Consider the following 16,078-nt stretch of genomic DNA (forward strand, 5'->3'; position numbering starts at 1 on the left):
GTCACTTTTAGAGCAATTTTCAATTCATTTAATTTTCCAAGCTATTTTGAATGACAATGCGTTTACTTTATTGTTCAATGTGATTGGTCAAAAAACTCAAGCACGATCTTTTCAATCAATCAGATGCTCAATGAAAACCATTCGTGCCCAGGTCACTCGCAATTTCCCGCGCTTCAGGGACTCCCCGTTTTGCTCAGAGAATTCTCTCCCTTTTCCAGAATTTCCAAAACTGCAGTTTCTAGGTAAAATCCGGCTGTAGATGTTTACTATCGAAGGCCTCTAGAAACGACGCAGTATTTTCGAAGACATATAGGAAAGAGCTTCGTTTTTCCCCTTGAAAAATTGTCCATTGTGTATATCGTCGATGTTTTTGTTCCACTGGCGAGGAAATTGGAGAAAATCCGCGGTAAAACTCCGTCCGTAGGTCCCAACGCATATTTTCTAAAGTCGTTATCTGCACAAACAATATGGTTTGATGAATGGTACTCCAATACAGCTTGACTGATTTCCGTACGTATTGATTCGAGAGATGTAATTTAAAATTTCAAAACCTCCGGTTGAGTTCATTTTTAAGAGTGCTTCAAACAAACCATCACCAGGTGTCGTTTGAAACTTGATCTGGTACTTGCACGAAGTATTTCTGTGATCTGTTTGAACGTTTTTGGGTGAGCCACGACTTGGCATTTTCTGGTAAGCTTCAAAGATCGCCTTTAACTCTAGTTGATGACAAAGCCTGGCCGAGATTGAGCGAGACATCAAAATGTCATTAATGTGCTTCACAGCCACCTTACCAGCTCGATGAACATGAGCATGAGCAGTGTCAATGGATCTCAAACTTAAACAGGGACAATAAAATTCTGGAATACCGGTATCTTCGCAAGCTCTGTCATCTGGCAGTGGTTCAAAAAGGCTTTCACCAATGGTATCCGTCTGAACAAAAGTTTTCAGCGGAAACGTTAACAGATGCTTCATAGTTTTGTGAAGATCGAACGGTGACGAAATGATCCTGGAGTTCCTGATTAGTGCTGCCATTTGCACTGGATAACTGCGTTTGAACCAGGCAGGGAAAGTCAAAGAAAGAAATGGAAGCCGATGTTCAAGTTTCCCCTGAGGACTATCCCGTATTGCACCATATGTGTAAGGACCATGGTCACCCATTGTAATAAATAAAGTGTCATTAAGAAGACTCTCATTCTTTAATGATTTAAAAAATTCCAAAAATCCGTCATCCCCAGCACTAAGAAGATTAGCCCAACGATGGCAAAGGTCTGACAAAAATACGAAACCAAATTTTCTTTTTCCAGGATAGGACTTTATGAAGCTCTTTAGATATTGCAGTTGCAGCTTGTACTGTGGAAGGGAGTGCTTACAGAGGTTACCATCATACAACCACCACAGGGATCTTCCATAGTGGTCAGTGGGTTGTTTGTTGAATCCTTTCAGTTGAAAATGAAACGCTCCTAAAAATGTAAAAACTGCATGAGCTCTTTGCTTTGCTTGGATAAAACCGTAGCAAAAAAAAATTATATTGTTTAAATGGTATCTAAATAATGTCTGGCAAAATTTGCTCCAAGTTTAGTTAAGAAATAATCACACAATTCTAATCTTCGCCATCGTGGAGTATATTTGTAAAAAATTCAAAATTAATTACCGCAGTCTTCGACTACAAAAATTTACATAACCTTTCGACATACAACCTGAGCCAATATTTCGACCATAGACACGTGCATTTTGTAACCAGCCTAGTAACCAGGCCGCACAAACACCAGATTATTTTAACCACGCTAAGAGGTTTAAGAAACTCATTGCGAAACCTCATTTTTTTCTAGTCAATTGAATCTTTCTTTTTTAGTTCCAATTTTTTTCAAAAGATCGCCATCAGATTGTGGAAAGAGAAGTGAGAGTGTTACGCAAAGGAAAGCGGTCATATCCAAAATGTCGGCATGAGGAATTATTTTTACCATTTTCCAAAACAAATTTCATCAAGCTTAGAGCGTCTTTTGGGGTTGAAAACGCGCCCAGAGTCATAATTGCACATAAATGTTTAATATTGGAGATAAAATCACTAAATTTCAGGAGAATACTTCCCCTTGGAAACGATTTACCTAGAGGGGGTTGATCTTCACTCCACATTGTTGGAATTCCAAGGGTATTGAGATCCCTAAATATAAATGGCCAGTCGTCGACACGTCCAGCATTTTTAAAACCTTTCCTTGCTTCCTTGAATGCACAGTTTTCCTTCAGTGACTTGCCAGTTAAGAAGGCAGACAAAGCTGGTGCCGTATTTTCCCCGACTATTGAATAACTCTTGAATATAATGGAATCTAATTGGTCCTTTAAGAAAGCATAGGTCTTTGGTGTCATTCTTTGAAAATGGGCTGAGGATGTCCTGTCTAATCCGAGGACCATTATGTTTAAGGGTGCATCGTGCGTTTCTTTGCGCTGCGCGACGTCGGGTATCTCTGAAATCGAGGCGTGAAAATCTGTCTGCTCAGAGCCATCTTTAAAACGAACTGTCACTTTTAAAAAGTCACTATTTATCGGTACTTTGACCTCTTTCTTCGTTAGCTCTAGGAATCTCTTCTCCCCCAGTGTTACATTGAAGTCAGAAACACGAATGAAAGGTTCTGCATAGACCTCATCAACTTGATGCCCTAAAGAAGATGAGAAAAACAATTAACGATAACAACCGTACCGGTGAAAGGGGAAGTGGTAATTTAAAAGGGGACTTTTGAAACTTTCATGTTACAAAGCATGCCCATGTATGGATACATAAGTCAAGGCACGAATCCATTGGTGCGCTGTATGTCGTACAAATTCGCACAGACACAACGTGAAGACAATCGCAGGTGATTTTATCTCTCTATCACTGTCTTCCTACCGCCATCATCACTTTTCAAATTATTAATAGCGGAGCATTCCTCGCCTGGCCGCTAAGATGTGATACGTCATTAGTTGTCTGTAAAGCTTGAATAACTAAGCTAGATGATGTTCTAAAATATTAAATGGTTCTGGAAATTCAGGGTTAAATCGTATTCATCCTGTGCAAACTTTCATGGTTCATCATCGCCTCTGTTGCGTTTTTTCATCTTATCGAAATAAAATTTTATAGACCTCTTTGAGCTGAAGGTACTTTTGCACGATGGACGAATTTAACTTAAGAAAGTGAAGTTGCTTATTCTTTTATATATATATATATATATATATATATATATATATATATATATATATATAAGGGATATTAACATTGACGAAAAAAAGAATATCCTTAAAACACTTCTCCACGACAAACCTTCACTGATGTCATCAAGAAGTCTTAACACGTTATTTTCATACTCTGTATATAGTCTACCATTGCATTTGATTGGCTCTCTGGGTTGGAGAGATTTCATAATAACGGGTAGGAAGGGATCCAATGTAGGAACTTTACAACCCAGCTCTCCATCTGAATGGGACTTTTTGTTGATGACAGCCATAGGTAATACGCGTGCACCTTGGTTTTGGGGAATATTCGAACGGTTGAAGATGAAAAAAGTCCTATACTGAAACTGCTTCGGAAACTTTGTGACGAATTCTATGCATCGTATTAACGTCATTATGGTGAGTGCGAATGCCATAGGCACAAGAAGCCTCAAGATCAGTCTAACATTGACAGCCGCCATGTGGTCATGAAAACCTAGAAAAACAAAGTAACTTTCCTGACTTGACATTGTATGAAGTTGAATCTGCCTAAACGTAGCTGTAGACATTTGGGTCATTTCACAGGGTCTCGATGGGGTGAGAGGCTAAAGATTAAAATTTTGGCCAATTTACGTATTACGGTTGATTTCTTTCCATCGTTGGTTAAAATTTGTCAATCTTACTACTAACAGTGATTTCTTTTCGCCGTTTTATGGTTGACAGATAATCCCATCAAGACCCTCCAGGAGGAGAGAAAGATTCGAAGAGAAAAGAGAAGAGAAGGAGCTTTGGTTAGATGAATTCTATATTCCCACTCCCCCTAAATTATATCGTCCCTTAATGACCCCCTTGTTAAATAAGGAACCAGTTATTATTTATCGCCTGAAAAGGGGGTTGGGAGGGGTTGGGGGGAGGACAATTTTGGCTGTGTCACAATGATATTTACCTTAACCTCTAAAGGCTTTGCTTTGGCTCTTCCCCCCCCCCCCCTCTCATTGGCGATTATAATTTTCGTAATCCCCCCCTTCTGTGGTGGTGGTTGATCCTCCCTCCCATAGTAGTGATGTGCAAATACCAATCTTAAACCCTATGAAGGTAATTTCCCTTGATATGTTCGACAGAATTTAAAGTATAAAGATATAACGAAAACTGTAGCCTTTGTAACCAAGCCTCCTAACGAAGGGAACTGGGGAGAGGGAGTTACTCTTTTAAGGGTAAAATTAAAATTAAAGTTTTCTATACTCCCTTCTTTATACTCTAGTAGCAACGAATGACTCCCCCCCCCCCTCTCTGTCTCCCAGCCCCCCTTCCTCCCCCTCCTTAGGCGATTACTAATGACTGCTCCCTGGGAACCCCACGCCTTACCACTATTAATTAATTAGATCGCCACGTAAATGTGTGTCATTACATGTAGCTATTGTTTTGAAATAGCTTTCAGAGGCAGTCTTGAATTTTTTCTCTTGCTCTTTTAAAATATTTCTCCAGGATGTGCAAGAGAGTATAAACTGTCTATAATTTATTGATGATGTACCTAGTCTCACCAGTAAAACCCGGATGAAAGCTACGAAATGAAGTTCTTCTCCGTATGTCTAAAATATTAATCAGTTTAAATTAAAACTTATTACCAATAACAGGAATCTTTTGCAGTCAGGACTGCAACGCTTAACAGTACGTCGATTAAAAAAATAATTTACATTTTCAGTTGAAATTACACAAATGGCTGCATGAATGTGTTTACCGTCGTTTGCGGTGCCACTTAACTTCAGCATCACGTGTGTGAACAGCGATTTTTTCCACATAAAAACTTAAATATTTTGGTGACTTCACGTTGTTGTTTTGTAGCGGGAATGCTAGAAAGATGCACAAAGTTTGAAAACGCACGTGCTGTGCTCTTGTTCTGCTCATTAGAGCTTTTGTTTTGTCACCGCCTCGTTGCCGTCGCCGTCGTGTTTTTTCGCAGGGAATGTTTACCTTTGGAGCAATTGTTTGCCAGTGTTTGGGTTTTACCCACCCACATTCACAATCAATAATCTTTTTTTTTTTTTTTCATTCATCGGAAGTTCTGGAAAAAACTGATACTTGCAAGTGCGCAAGTTTAAACGTGTCAAGCGTCCGATTGGGTCATTGAGTTCTAATAACTGATAGAATTTATGTACACGGCCAAAAATTTGTTTTGGGCCGACTTAGAGTTAACATAAGGTCTATAACAGTAGATCCCCGCTCCCTCGAATTCCCAAGGGAAACAAAAATGGTTAGTGTTAGCGGTGGTTCGAGGTAGCTGATAGTAAGTGACTGAAAAAATGGGGTCGATGGAGATGGGATCTTGTTAGAGTTATCTGGGGGTTCGTGCTAATTGGGGCCGAGTTAGCAGAGTTAGCACTGATAAGAGAAAAACTTAGTAAAAAGTGGCAACAAAACCGTCTGTAGACTGGCTAAGATGCCAAAATCCCCACCTTAGCCCGCAAAATTCGCCGCAATGCCCGACAAAGTGATAATGATATGATGTTTCGTGCCTGTGAAAGTCTAGTGCCCTAGCTATGTACAACTGAAGATAAATTTCTAACTAACAAGACGAAAGCCAGTAGGGAAACCTTCGCTTTTCAATTTGATTGACAGTTTCTTTTTCTCTTTTTAGCAATAGTAATAATCGTTCCACGTTCGACGCTATCATTCGAAACATGTTACGTGCCAAACCTTAAAAAGTTAATAAAGAGTTGATGTCATGTATATTTGCTCAAGTTATGAGATTCCGCGGCGGAACTACTTTTAAAACTGCATGACTTACCTGTGGGATACCTCACCCGAAAAGGAAAATGAATAGAAAGCTTCTTTCCTTTTATGGCCCGTCTTCTTTAAAACTAGATTATATTACTTATTCAAAACGTCATACATTCCAGTTTTGCATGACAACCATGAATGTGTTGCTAGCAAAAGATTTACCTAAAAAAAGCTTTAAAAGAAAAACAGTTATTCATATTAAAATTTCTAAGGAAAAACTTTTTTTACAGTGATCAGGTGATTTTAAGCATTATTTGAGTCATCTGAAACGTCACACCGGATTCGAAAAAACAAGATATCGAGATTTGTTGAACTAACTCGAAATTATCAGAATCGAGAGTGTTATTAAAATTGGTCTTTTGTTCTTGGACTTCCTAAAGTTTATTTAATACAGCGGTGTCCAATTTCTTGAAAAGAACGGTGTTGGCTATTGTGACAGTCATCACACAAGGGCTTGATTGATTGCTCAAGTTTTTTTTAAGAGTGAAAATGTCCAAGCTAATATAAAGAAAGTGCCGCGTGAATTCGGGATTTGCTTTTACTCGTGGGAAAGCTAATTTAGAAGCAGTAACTTAGAGTGCTTTTTAATAAGTTTTCTAGTGCAGGTGGAAATATAGATATATATGTGCTAAAATTGATTTGTTTTAAAGGAACAATCTACCTTATTCCAAGAGTGCTTTTAATTAAGGCACTAAGCCTGAACCTTTTTCACTAACAATAGTCATGTCGAATCGATGTTTTTGCAGCTATCAGTACTACTTCTGTTGCTATGGATTCAAAACTTGTTACGTATTACCTCGGTAGTGTGACTTGAATACTAAGTAGTTTCCATTTGATTTACAGAAATATGCACTACCACTGGCAGGTCCTTCCTCTCCGAAAACGAACTGTGCACTCATGTTGTAAATTCATCACGCATTCATGATCTCTGAACTGTATTTCTTTAAATTTTCTGTTGAGAAACTTGAATATTTGTTGTTAAAGATTTAAATTTTGTACCTTTTGAATTGCTCATGTTGGTTCATTGGCCAGGCATCCTACGAACAATAAGGAAAATTTATTAAACAAGAAAAAGATTTTGTTAACGTTTACTTGGTCGGTGTAAAATATCGTCACCATACGATGCAAGCATGAGCTCAAGCTTATCACGATCTATCGGCACAGGGCATTGCGAGAGCTTAAGGAAACTGTCGTCATTTACCACCGTGAGAGGGCTGGGGAGGGCGGGGGGGGGGTTAGAGGGTGTTGGGAGAATTTTATCGTTTTCATGGGGGAACGAAGGGAATAAGTTGTTGCTAAAAAATATTAAGGGGAGACTGTTGAAATTGACTGTCAAAGAGGGAGAATTACTAGAATACCACAGAGACTTAGAGAAGATCAGGTAAAATTTATTGTCACACAACCCAAATCTTCCGACCCCCCCCCCCCCCACCTCCATCCCCCTCCCGGGCATAAGAAATTAGGAATAGGTGATGTTTTGTTAAACGACTGTCAATCTTCTGTCAGTTCCTCCTGGTTACTTCACAAGAACGTGAGTAAGTATTTTAAAAAACATCAATTTAGGAGCAACCTTTATGCGTTTACGACTTTTTAACGCCCCAAGTCTAGGTATCATAACTTTAATTACAGCGATCGTTTTACGCGGTCAGCGCTCGGTTTTTTTATGGCCGTTCGAGGACAACCGTATTGCTCTCAAATTGGATTCTGGGGAATCACATGGTTTACAGGGAAAACAGACGAAGGATCAGTTGATTTAAAGTAAAGGAATGCCGGAGTTTCTACGGAATCTAATGCCGTTGTCATCAACATGCAATAAATTCTTCTATATTTCTTTGCCTCAATTATGGCAGAGGAGATAGCCCTCGTTTAAGACTATTACTATTATTTACACAAACAGTACGATCGTATGGACGGCACAGCATCATAAATACACCGCGGCTGATCGCCGTACATGTTAATACGATCCAATTTACTATATACTTTAAAATTCCCGGATAAGTCCATCCTGACTAGCCCTTCAAATATGCCATCACCAGGAGTTGTTTGAAATTGAATTTGATAAGTGCATATGGTTTGTTCAAGATCTAACGTAAGATGTGTTTCACTGCTTGGTTGACTCTGATAAGCTTCAGCGATCATCTTAAGTTTAAGTTGGTGGCATAGTTTGGCTGTCATCGGGTGTGACATTAAGAGCTTGTTGATGTGGTCCACCGCAACTCTGACAGCTTCCGTTGCATGCGGATGACTTATACTAATGGGGTGCCACTTTAAACACGGGCAGTAATATTCCGGAATGCCCGTATCGCTACAAGTTCTGCTGATAGAATATGGCTCGAAAAAGCTTTTACCTGTCGTGTTCGTCTCGATAAAATGCTTTTTCGGAAACGCTAATAGATGTTTTATCGTTTTATGAAGATCGAACGGTGACGAAATGATGCGAGTATTTTTAACCAGAGCTGCAATTTGATCGGGATAGCTGCGTTTAAACCACGAAGGAAACGTTAAAGAAAGAAATGGAAGTCGCTGCTCCAATTTCCCCTGAGGACTTTGTCTCACCTCCTCGAATCTTGCGCCGTGGTCGGACATTGTAATGAACAGGGTATCATTCAAAAGATTCTCTCGTTGAAGAGACTCGAAAAAGGCTGTTATTCCGCTATCAGCAGCATGGACAAGACCAGGTTCACGATGACACAAGTCGGAAAAAAAAGTGAAACCAAATTTTCGCTTCCCGGGGTATGATTTCATGTAGCTTTTGAGGTATTTCAGCTGTACCTTGTACTGTTGCTGAGAATTAAAGCAGAGCTCGCCTGGCGTGGTTAACCATAAAGTTCTTCCATAATGGTCCGTGGGCTGATCATTGAATCCGTTTAGTCTAAGAGTGAATGTACCTTTAGGACAAAAAATAAAACAACATCTGCTATTTCATGTTAACTTTTTATACTCTCAGGGATGACCAAATTATAAATATATCCTTACGATATCAATACAATATCACGAAACTAAGTAATGAGATTAGCAAAAAAATATTAATAGAGGATAACCATTTGATCAAAAACCAAATTCTCAGGGACAAAACTCTTGGGTAATGTATATGGTAGACAGTAAGGATAATTTTTATTGAGATATTGGGAGTCAAAGAGTTAAGCGCTGGCGCTGTCTAGATTACATGGCTTCCATAAAGAGATGATAAACCTAAGAGACTGAATCCAAAGTACAGGTCTATGCCCTATTCTTCGGAGAGTCTCATCATAATTAATATAGAAGCTATTACATTGCCGGGCGGGGAAACTTACTGGGCCGATTATTTAAACAAGGGTCAGCCATTGTTTAACAAAACCGCGTCGTAACTCCTCACTTTAGCTGAATCTTTTAACTGAATATTTATTTCTGTGAACAGTGTCAAGGGGGCTGCAAGCTAACAGTGGAAGGAAATTTATTTAATTAAATTAACCCTCTTGTAAAGAGAGCCTAAGCCCCTTGACCGATTAGACCCCTTGTAAATGACCAGCCCATTGAGTTGGTCTTTGAGCGAGAGATATTATCAACAAGATATGCTGTTTATCATAAAGATATTAATCCAAAGTCTTGCATAAAGTGCAATTTTAGGACACATTTTTAGACAATAAATGAAAAGATCACATTCACATAAAAGCAGCAGGCAGAAAAGCCACGCCGTCAAAACATCGCTCTTTTGAGAAAAAAAGGTTAATTCAGTTTTGACAATGCTGGTAAATTATATTTTTTTTCCTTTGTGGAAAACCTGTAAATTAGACTTACGGCTGAGCGTTTCAGACGCGTTAAGAGTTATCCTACCCTTTTCTTTCCCTTTGTGAAAACTAAAACCACCTTCCTAAAGAACCCCCCGGATACCATGCATGACGACATTCTTATAATCAATTGCAAGGATGAAAATGGTACGTTCACTGCGAGGAGCATAGCGAAGACATCATGTTCCAGAAACAAGAGAAATTCTGGAATTTCACCAATAGTCATGTAAAAAAAACATTAAAAACTTTGTCACCGAAAACTTTACCTGCCAGCTTTTTTTTACCCGCGATAGCCACGGAATTAAGGGAAGCCTTACCTATGTGATAATCATCTTCACTCCACATCGTGACTATTCCAAGACGTTTCAGATCTTTATATATGAAGGGCCATACGTCTACAAATGTGGAGGATGCGTATTCTTTCCTTGCTTCACTAAAATCGCAGTTCTCCTCTAATGACCTCCCGGTCAAAAGAGCCGTCAGTTGGGGCGTCGTAGATTCTCCTACTACTGAGTAACCTTTCACCATGATGGATTCTAGATTGTCTTTCAAGTAAGTATATGTTTTGGGTAGCATCCTCTCAAAGTGGGCAGCAGATGTTCCATCGAATGCCAGAATCATTATGTTAAGGGGAGAGCTGCGAGTTTCCTTCTGTTCTGAGACTTCGGGAATCTCTGAAATCGAGGCGTGAAAATCTGTTTGCTCTGATCCGTCTCTAAAGCGAATGGTCACTCTGAGAAAGTCGTCTACCATAATGGCACTTCTGTTATTCAGGCTAAGGAAGGTCTTCTCTCCGTAGGCTGAATATTGATCTGAAACACGAACTATTGGCACTGCAAAAACCTCTTTAATTTGATGCTCTACAAAAAAGAGAAACTGAGTCAGTTCATATAGGCCTGGTGAGCCAACAGGCTGAAAACTGTACCCATTCAGAAAAGTTGCTCGCTGATTCCCACGCCCTTCCCGTTGGTTAAAAATTACAGATATGTTTGATTCTACTCGTAAAACCGTTTTTATAATAGTATGCTAACTTAGGATTTCAATATATACATCAAGGAAATGTAACGAAACAAGATCCTACATATCCAGAACGATGAGTCCGGCAAGCAAACATCCCAGAGTCATATGCAGTGATTATGCTCGGGTGGCAAATCAGGATAGAAGAACTTCCTTTACAAGCTTGATTTGGTCAGGAGTGTGTAACCATAACTACGCCACCTCAACATGTTTTTGAGCTTTGAATTTAACAACATGCCAAATTTCGTTGTTATTAGCTGGACGTGAATACTATGGGAGTCATTGAGCTTGCAAGAATCGATAATGATCAAATGTAGAGAGAGGTTTGCTCCAATCCAGTTTACACCCTTCGAGTTGGCTAACTAATTTACGAATCAGCCCTGCTAAACAATGCACCCTCTCCTTTTAGGAAAAACTTGGGACAGAAGTTGACGAGCTACAAGCCAGACTTCAAATGTCTAGTAAATAAGGTCAGTTCGTGTCTTGTAAATCAGATGTAATGATCTCTATTTATCGCCCGGGCGGTCGGAGGACTTTGCTTCTGCCCCTCCACCCCCATTCCTCCCCCCACCAAGGCTCTTTAGTATCTAGTGATCCCCCCTCATTGGTAGTCAATTTTTCTATGTCTTCCTTTTATACTCTTCTAATGCCAACTGAACCCCCCTGAAATCCTCCCACCCCCCTCTAGGTGCTTAATAATTACTGGAAAGAAAACGAGAAAAACTGAACAAAACAAACAAATCGACCACAGACTAACTTTCATCGACATCGTCCAGGAGTTTAAAGACGCTGTTTTCATATTCAGTGTACAATCTTCCTTCGCAGTCTATCGACTCTACAGGGTTGATAGCTTTCACCACATATGAACGGAAAGGATCCAGATTGGGCAGTTGGCATTTCTTCCCATCATCCAACTCAGAATGGTTGTCAGTACTATGCGTTATTGCGCATTTGGATCGGGATAGCTTCATGTCCCAGTCGGTAGAAAGGGGACGACCGATTGAACGACTGACATTCACCATGTAGACATTTAGGAAAGGTTTCATTCTGACGAGGTACATCTGCTCCAGGAGTGCTGTTATAACGAGTAGACAGATGAGAACGAAGAGGAGTTTGAGCCATTTTCTGCGTTTCAGCCTGAAACATAACTGCAACAGAAATACTTCAATCAGGTCTCACATTCGATTACTGTAGATACTAACTCAAGACCGCACGGCCCGCGCGCGCGCTTTTATCGAAAAACATTAGACAAAAATGCTCGTATGACCCGTAACGCATGACCAGGGCCGTACAAAGCTCTCCTACTGCCTTGCGAGCTAAGGACATATGACGACCAATATATGATAAAATTCTTATTGACTGAGTTAAGTCGAACCGGACGGGAAAATATTTGGCTCTCGGTCATGACGCACAAACCTCCCCAACTCAGTAAATAAGTCCATACTATACAGTGATCGAAAAATTCGCGAAACATTTTAACTTGGGAGACTTTTCACTATATGCGTCAGTTTTCAACTATGAGAGAGAAAGTATGACAAATGTTCTTTTTCAAGTCCAAGGAACAATTTGTAGGGTTATTGACTTGTGACAGACACATGTTAGAAAAAAGCTTTCTGGACTTCAGAGTAAAATGTTTTATTGAAAAGTTTGATTGACGAGTTTTCACAGCAAATGCATATAGCAAATAAATTCTCCTTGAAAAGTGCACTTAGCAGTGAAATCTTGTCGGTGTAAATAATTTATGGTACGAGTGAATCTCATGGCAGTGTCTCGACGTTCACTTTCAAGAGATTTTCCCCTTTAAATCGATTCCCAGTCAAACCCAAGGTTTAACACAGCTGAATTATCTATTTTCAACTGAGATCTATTTTCAAAGTTCTTCTTTCCTCTACACAAATTTTTAAAATTTTGTTTTAGCTGAAATATTAATTTGGTCAAGATATCAAAATTTTAAGAGAAAGACTTTTGGACGAAGTGTTATGCCTATGGCCTTAAGCAAGAGATTTAAACTGTTTATAATATACTGACGGTAGTAGAACACAGGGGAAGTTTAAAATGTGTTTGAAGTAGCTAAGCATCTTAAAATGACAGCCTGGAGAACAAAAATAATATGAATTACTGTTGCCAAAAGCTTTGCTTATATCACATGACGCAACAAAAGGAAAGTAGTGGTTTCCGTTTCGAGAAAACTTAAGTATCAAAATGCTTGAGCCGAGCTATTGCTCTTTCGTTTCCTTTGTTTTGCCACATCCTCGTTGCCTTCGCCGTCGTGGGTTTGAGCCCTTTAAATATATCCTTTTCTCATTCTTTAAGGCCTCGAATATAAATAAACTAAGTTTATTTAAATTTCTTTTGTTTTCATTGACTACCTCTGGCCACACTCTTTGGTGACCCGTATTTATATTTTTTTTTCGACAGGTACGAAACTGATACTAGTCTAGGACAAATCTTGTGGAAACAAATCCTGTTTTTCTGAATGACAAAGTAGCTTTCCATCAGAACGCGAAGCCCCAAAGAAAAAAAAAAAAAAGAAAGACAAAATAATTTCAAGCGTCAGATGGTTATCCGGAGTAATTCGATTGTCTTAATGCCACTTGGTCTAAAAGGTGTCATTTGAATGCATGTCACAATTTCGTGTAACGTTTCATTTCGTAATCTACTTTCCGCGCACGAAAGGGTACAATTTATGCAGGGTTCCATTCCGGAATAAACTGTAATTTTCAATTGCATACATCTGTTTTAGTAACTGCTGGGCTCTGACCGAGAGAGATGAGGAAGGCAATAAGACACAAATGAACAAACACTAGACAATTTGGCGAACACTTATCTAAATATAAAAATTCAATACACATGCGACATCAAAGCCACATCGAATAAACGGGGAAATTTTCTAGTTTAAAATCATGTGAACTATTGGTTTTTCTTCCCCTTCCTGCGGTTCAAATTTAACAAATTCATCAATACTATTTCTTCGTATCACTTCAGTTTGTTGGTATTCCTCCATTGTTGTTGTTATCCGGGTTCGCTCAAACACCCCTCGCCGATTTAACCCATAACAAGAAATAGGTATTTCGCTTCTGTTTCATCAGGAGTTATGAAAAGTAAATTAAATTACACTCGGTAATCATTTCGAAACGAAGCAAAACCACGACACACGTACCTCATTCGCCTTCAACGACAAGAAATAGTTTTTCAGACGAATGACTACTACTTAGGAACACATTCTCGAACGCAGGGAATACGACACGAAACAAAATTTTACCGGTATGCTCGATCTATTTACAAAATTTAGTGGATACAATGGATCGATATTTAGGATACTTCCTTTAGAAATACAAATATGAGTGTTTTGAGACGTGGACTCACCTTCATGGCTTCAGATAATTCAGCCCTCGTGTGAGATGCTTATTGTTTTCAGCTGTATTTGGAGATGTCATGCGATATTCAGACGCTAGGTCACACTTTCACACATAGCAAATAAATTCGCTGTTTGTTTAATTGTTAACCTGTAAGACGATCTTACACTGCAATCTTCTTTTTCTTTGACAAGAATCTATTCTTAAGGCATGTCAAGAATATATGCTCTTTCTTGGTGTAGAAGACACAGTATACGTCACAATAGGAAATAAATCCGACACGAGCTTGTTCAGAACGTGACGTTGACTTTCCCAGAAATACAGCGGCGAGGAAAATGATTATAAAATGCAAACAAGAATAATTAAAAAAAAGGGATTGATTAGCCGAATTATTTGAATAAGAAAAAAAAATTAACACGACTAAAGAATTCTTGAGCAGCATGAAATAAAACGTGCACTGACAGACTTGATAATCCTAAAAAAGTTTTTAAAAAACAAATCCAAATCCCCTCTTATTACAAAGCTAAAACAAAATGTCGATCACGGTTGCAAATTATTTTTCCTTCATTGAAGTTATTTAACCTGATGTTTGCCGACTTCAAATTTTTAGCGCAATGAAATTTAAATTTAGTGATTACTTGAACTATGTGTGAAATTTAGTTGTCAGTTTTTTTATTGCTGAATTTTATTCAGCTCCACCTGGGTTATATTTTTGCTGGTGTGAATGGGACACAAGACTAATCGACTCCCCAACATCAATATGCATATTCTCCGCATTGCTCTCTAAACATTTCCTAAGGTGCTGACAAGGAGAATTTATTCAACAATCAAGAGTTTCTTTAGTTGGTGATCATCTCCTTTATTCTCATGACCTTAATCGTTCGTTGTAAGGAGAAATTAGTTGTTAGTCACTTTAAAGGGTTAAAGAGTTAAACTAGGCAAGAAGAGTGAATATTTCATTCACTGCCGTGTTTAGCGTAACGAAAGGTTTCTTTGGATTCGCTCTATCTCTTCTCATTTCTCGTCCTTAGCGATAAACACAACGTTACGACGATGGACAAATCTAAAATTTACACTCTGACGTGCTTACGTTGGCAAGGACAAGGATCGATCAATGCAGGGTCTTTGAAGAAAGGATTGAGTTGCCAGTAATCGGATCCTCGTGTTTGTGTAAAGGTTTCAGGGATCGCCAGATGTCAAACAACGTGGCCGGCAACGGACATGGGAAAAATTGATTTGAGAGGAGGCACAATCGTTGAGATCGTTCATTGAACATAAACCCCGAAAAGCGTGTGACTTCTAATTTCTCTTTACGTTATATGCCTTTAATCAAATGTAAAGGGAATGAGAACAAAGGAAATGGGGCTGATTTTCAAAATAAATTATTCTCGTCAGTACCATACAAAGTGTAAAGAGAAATTAGCAAAGGCGTGGGGGGGGGAGGGGAGGGTGGGTCCTGATCCTGTTTATTTTCACCTATGAATTGGAGAGAAACTCAGGCGTCACATTGTAAAGAGAAAACATCAAATCGCTCTTCTTGTGTACAGGACTTCAGGGAAATCTTGAGGTTTTTATGAGTCTCGTATATTTCAGGGGGCAAATCACGTCTCACGCTGGTTCACAAATTCATGAATCACGCTCTTCTTTCTGAAAAATTCACGCTTCACATGGCAAAAACCTTCCTCGACCAAGTCTACATTTCCGTTACAACTACACGGTAGGACTGGATATGAGAACGAGAATTGGCAAGAGAGGGAGGCTACATTTTGTCTGCCTGTGAACGGTTATGAAAAGAGATCACGATGCTCTATGTCTGCCGCTCGGAACTTGCTTTCTTTTGACATCTTCCAGGAAGAGTTCTGGGCGAAAAGAGACTGGAATAGCCCGTTCTTGAGACTGTGCACGTAAAACGATGGAAAGTTTCTAAAGCGGAATACAAAAAACGGGCTAAGAAATTGAACAAACTCCAAAAATTTGCTA

General features: G+C 39.1%; 2 protein-coding genes across 8 annotated transcripts; both read right to left on the reverse strand.

Moving 5' to 3' along the window:
* Nucleotides 1-5: 5 nt before the first annotated feature.
* Nucleotides 6-6,042, reverse strand: LOC113684913 (uncharacterized). Of its 6 annotated transcripts, none has more exons than XM_089183814.1 (5): nucleotides 5,966-5,984; nucleotides 4,722-4,769; nucleotides 3,293-3,676; nucleotides 2,106-2,654; nucleotides 6-1,460 (listed from the first exon to the last, which is right to left on the reverse strand). In XM_089183814.1, the coding sequence occupies exons 3-5, from the start codon at nucleotides 3,660-3,662 to the stop codon at nucleotides 451-453; spliced, it is 1,929 nt and encodes a 642-aa protein (XP_089039940.1). In that variant the 5' UTR covers nucleotides 3,663-3,676; nucleotides 4,722-4,769; nucleotides 5,966-5,984; the 3' UTR covers nucleotides 6-450. The 6 variants fall into 6 exon arrangements, with proteins under 6 accessions (XP_089039940.1, XP_089039939.1, XP_027058133.2 ...); XM_089183813.1 differs by having other exon boundaries at nucleotides 4,712-4,769; nucleotides 5,966-5,980; XM_027202332.2 differs by lacking the exon at nucleotides 4,722-4,769 and having other exon boundaries at nucleotides 5,966-6,042.
* A 1,724-nt stretch (nucleotides 6,043-7,766) lies between these two features.
* On the reverse strand, nucleotides 7,767-14,363 carry LOC113684915 (uncharacterized). 2 transcript variants are annotated; one of them, XM_027202335.2, is made up of 4 exons: nucleotides 14,109-14,363; nucleotides 11,500-11,890; nucleotides 10,043-10,585; nucleotides 7,767-8,846 (listed from the first exon to the last, which is right to left on the reverse strand). In XM_027202335.2, exons 1-4 carry the CDS (start codon nucleotides 14,112-14,114, stop codon nucleotides 7,840-7,842), a joined length of 1,947 nt encoding a protein of 648 aa, XP_027058136.2. In that variant the 5' UTR covers nucleotides 14,115-14,363; the 3' UTR covers nucleotides 7,767-7,839. The 2 variants fall into 2 exon arrangements, with proteins under 2 accessions (XP_027058136.2, XP_089039943.1); XM_089183817.1 differs by having other exon boundaries at nucleotides 11,500-11,879; nucleotides 14,109-14,362.
* Nucleotides 14,364-16,078: the final 1,715 nt, after the last annotated feature.

This window comes from Pocillopora damicornis, chromosome 10 (assembly GCF_964200805.1).
Source record: "Pocillopora damicornis chromosome 10, jaPocDami1.2, whole genome shotgun sequence".
Lineage (NCBI taxonomy): Eukaryota > Metazoa > Cnidaria > Anthozoa > Scleractinia > Pocilloporidae > Pocillopora > Pocillopora damicornis.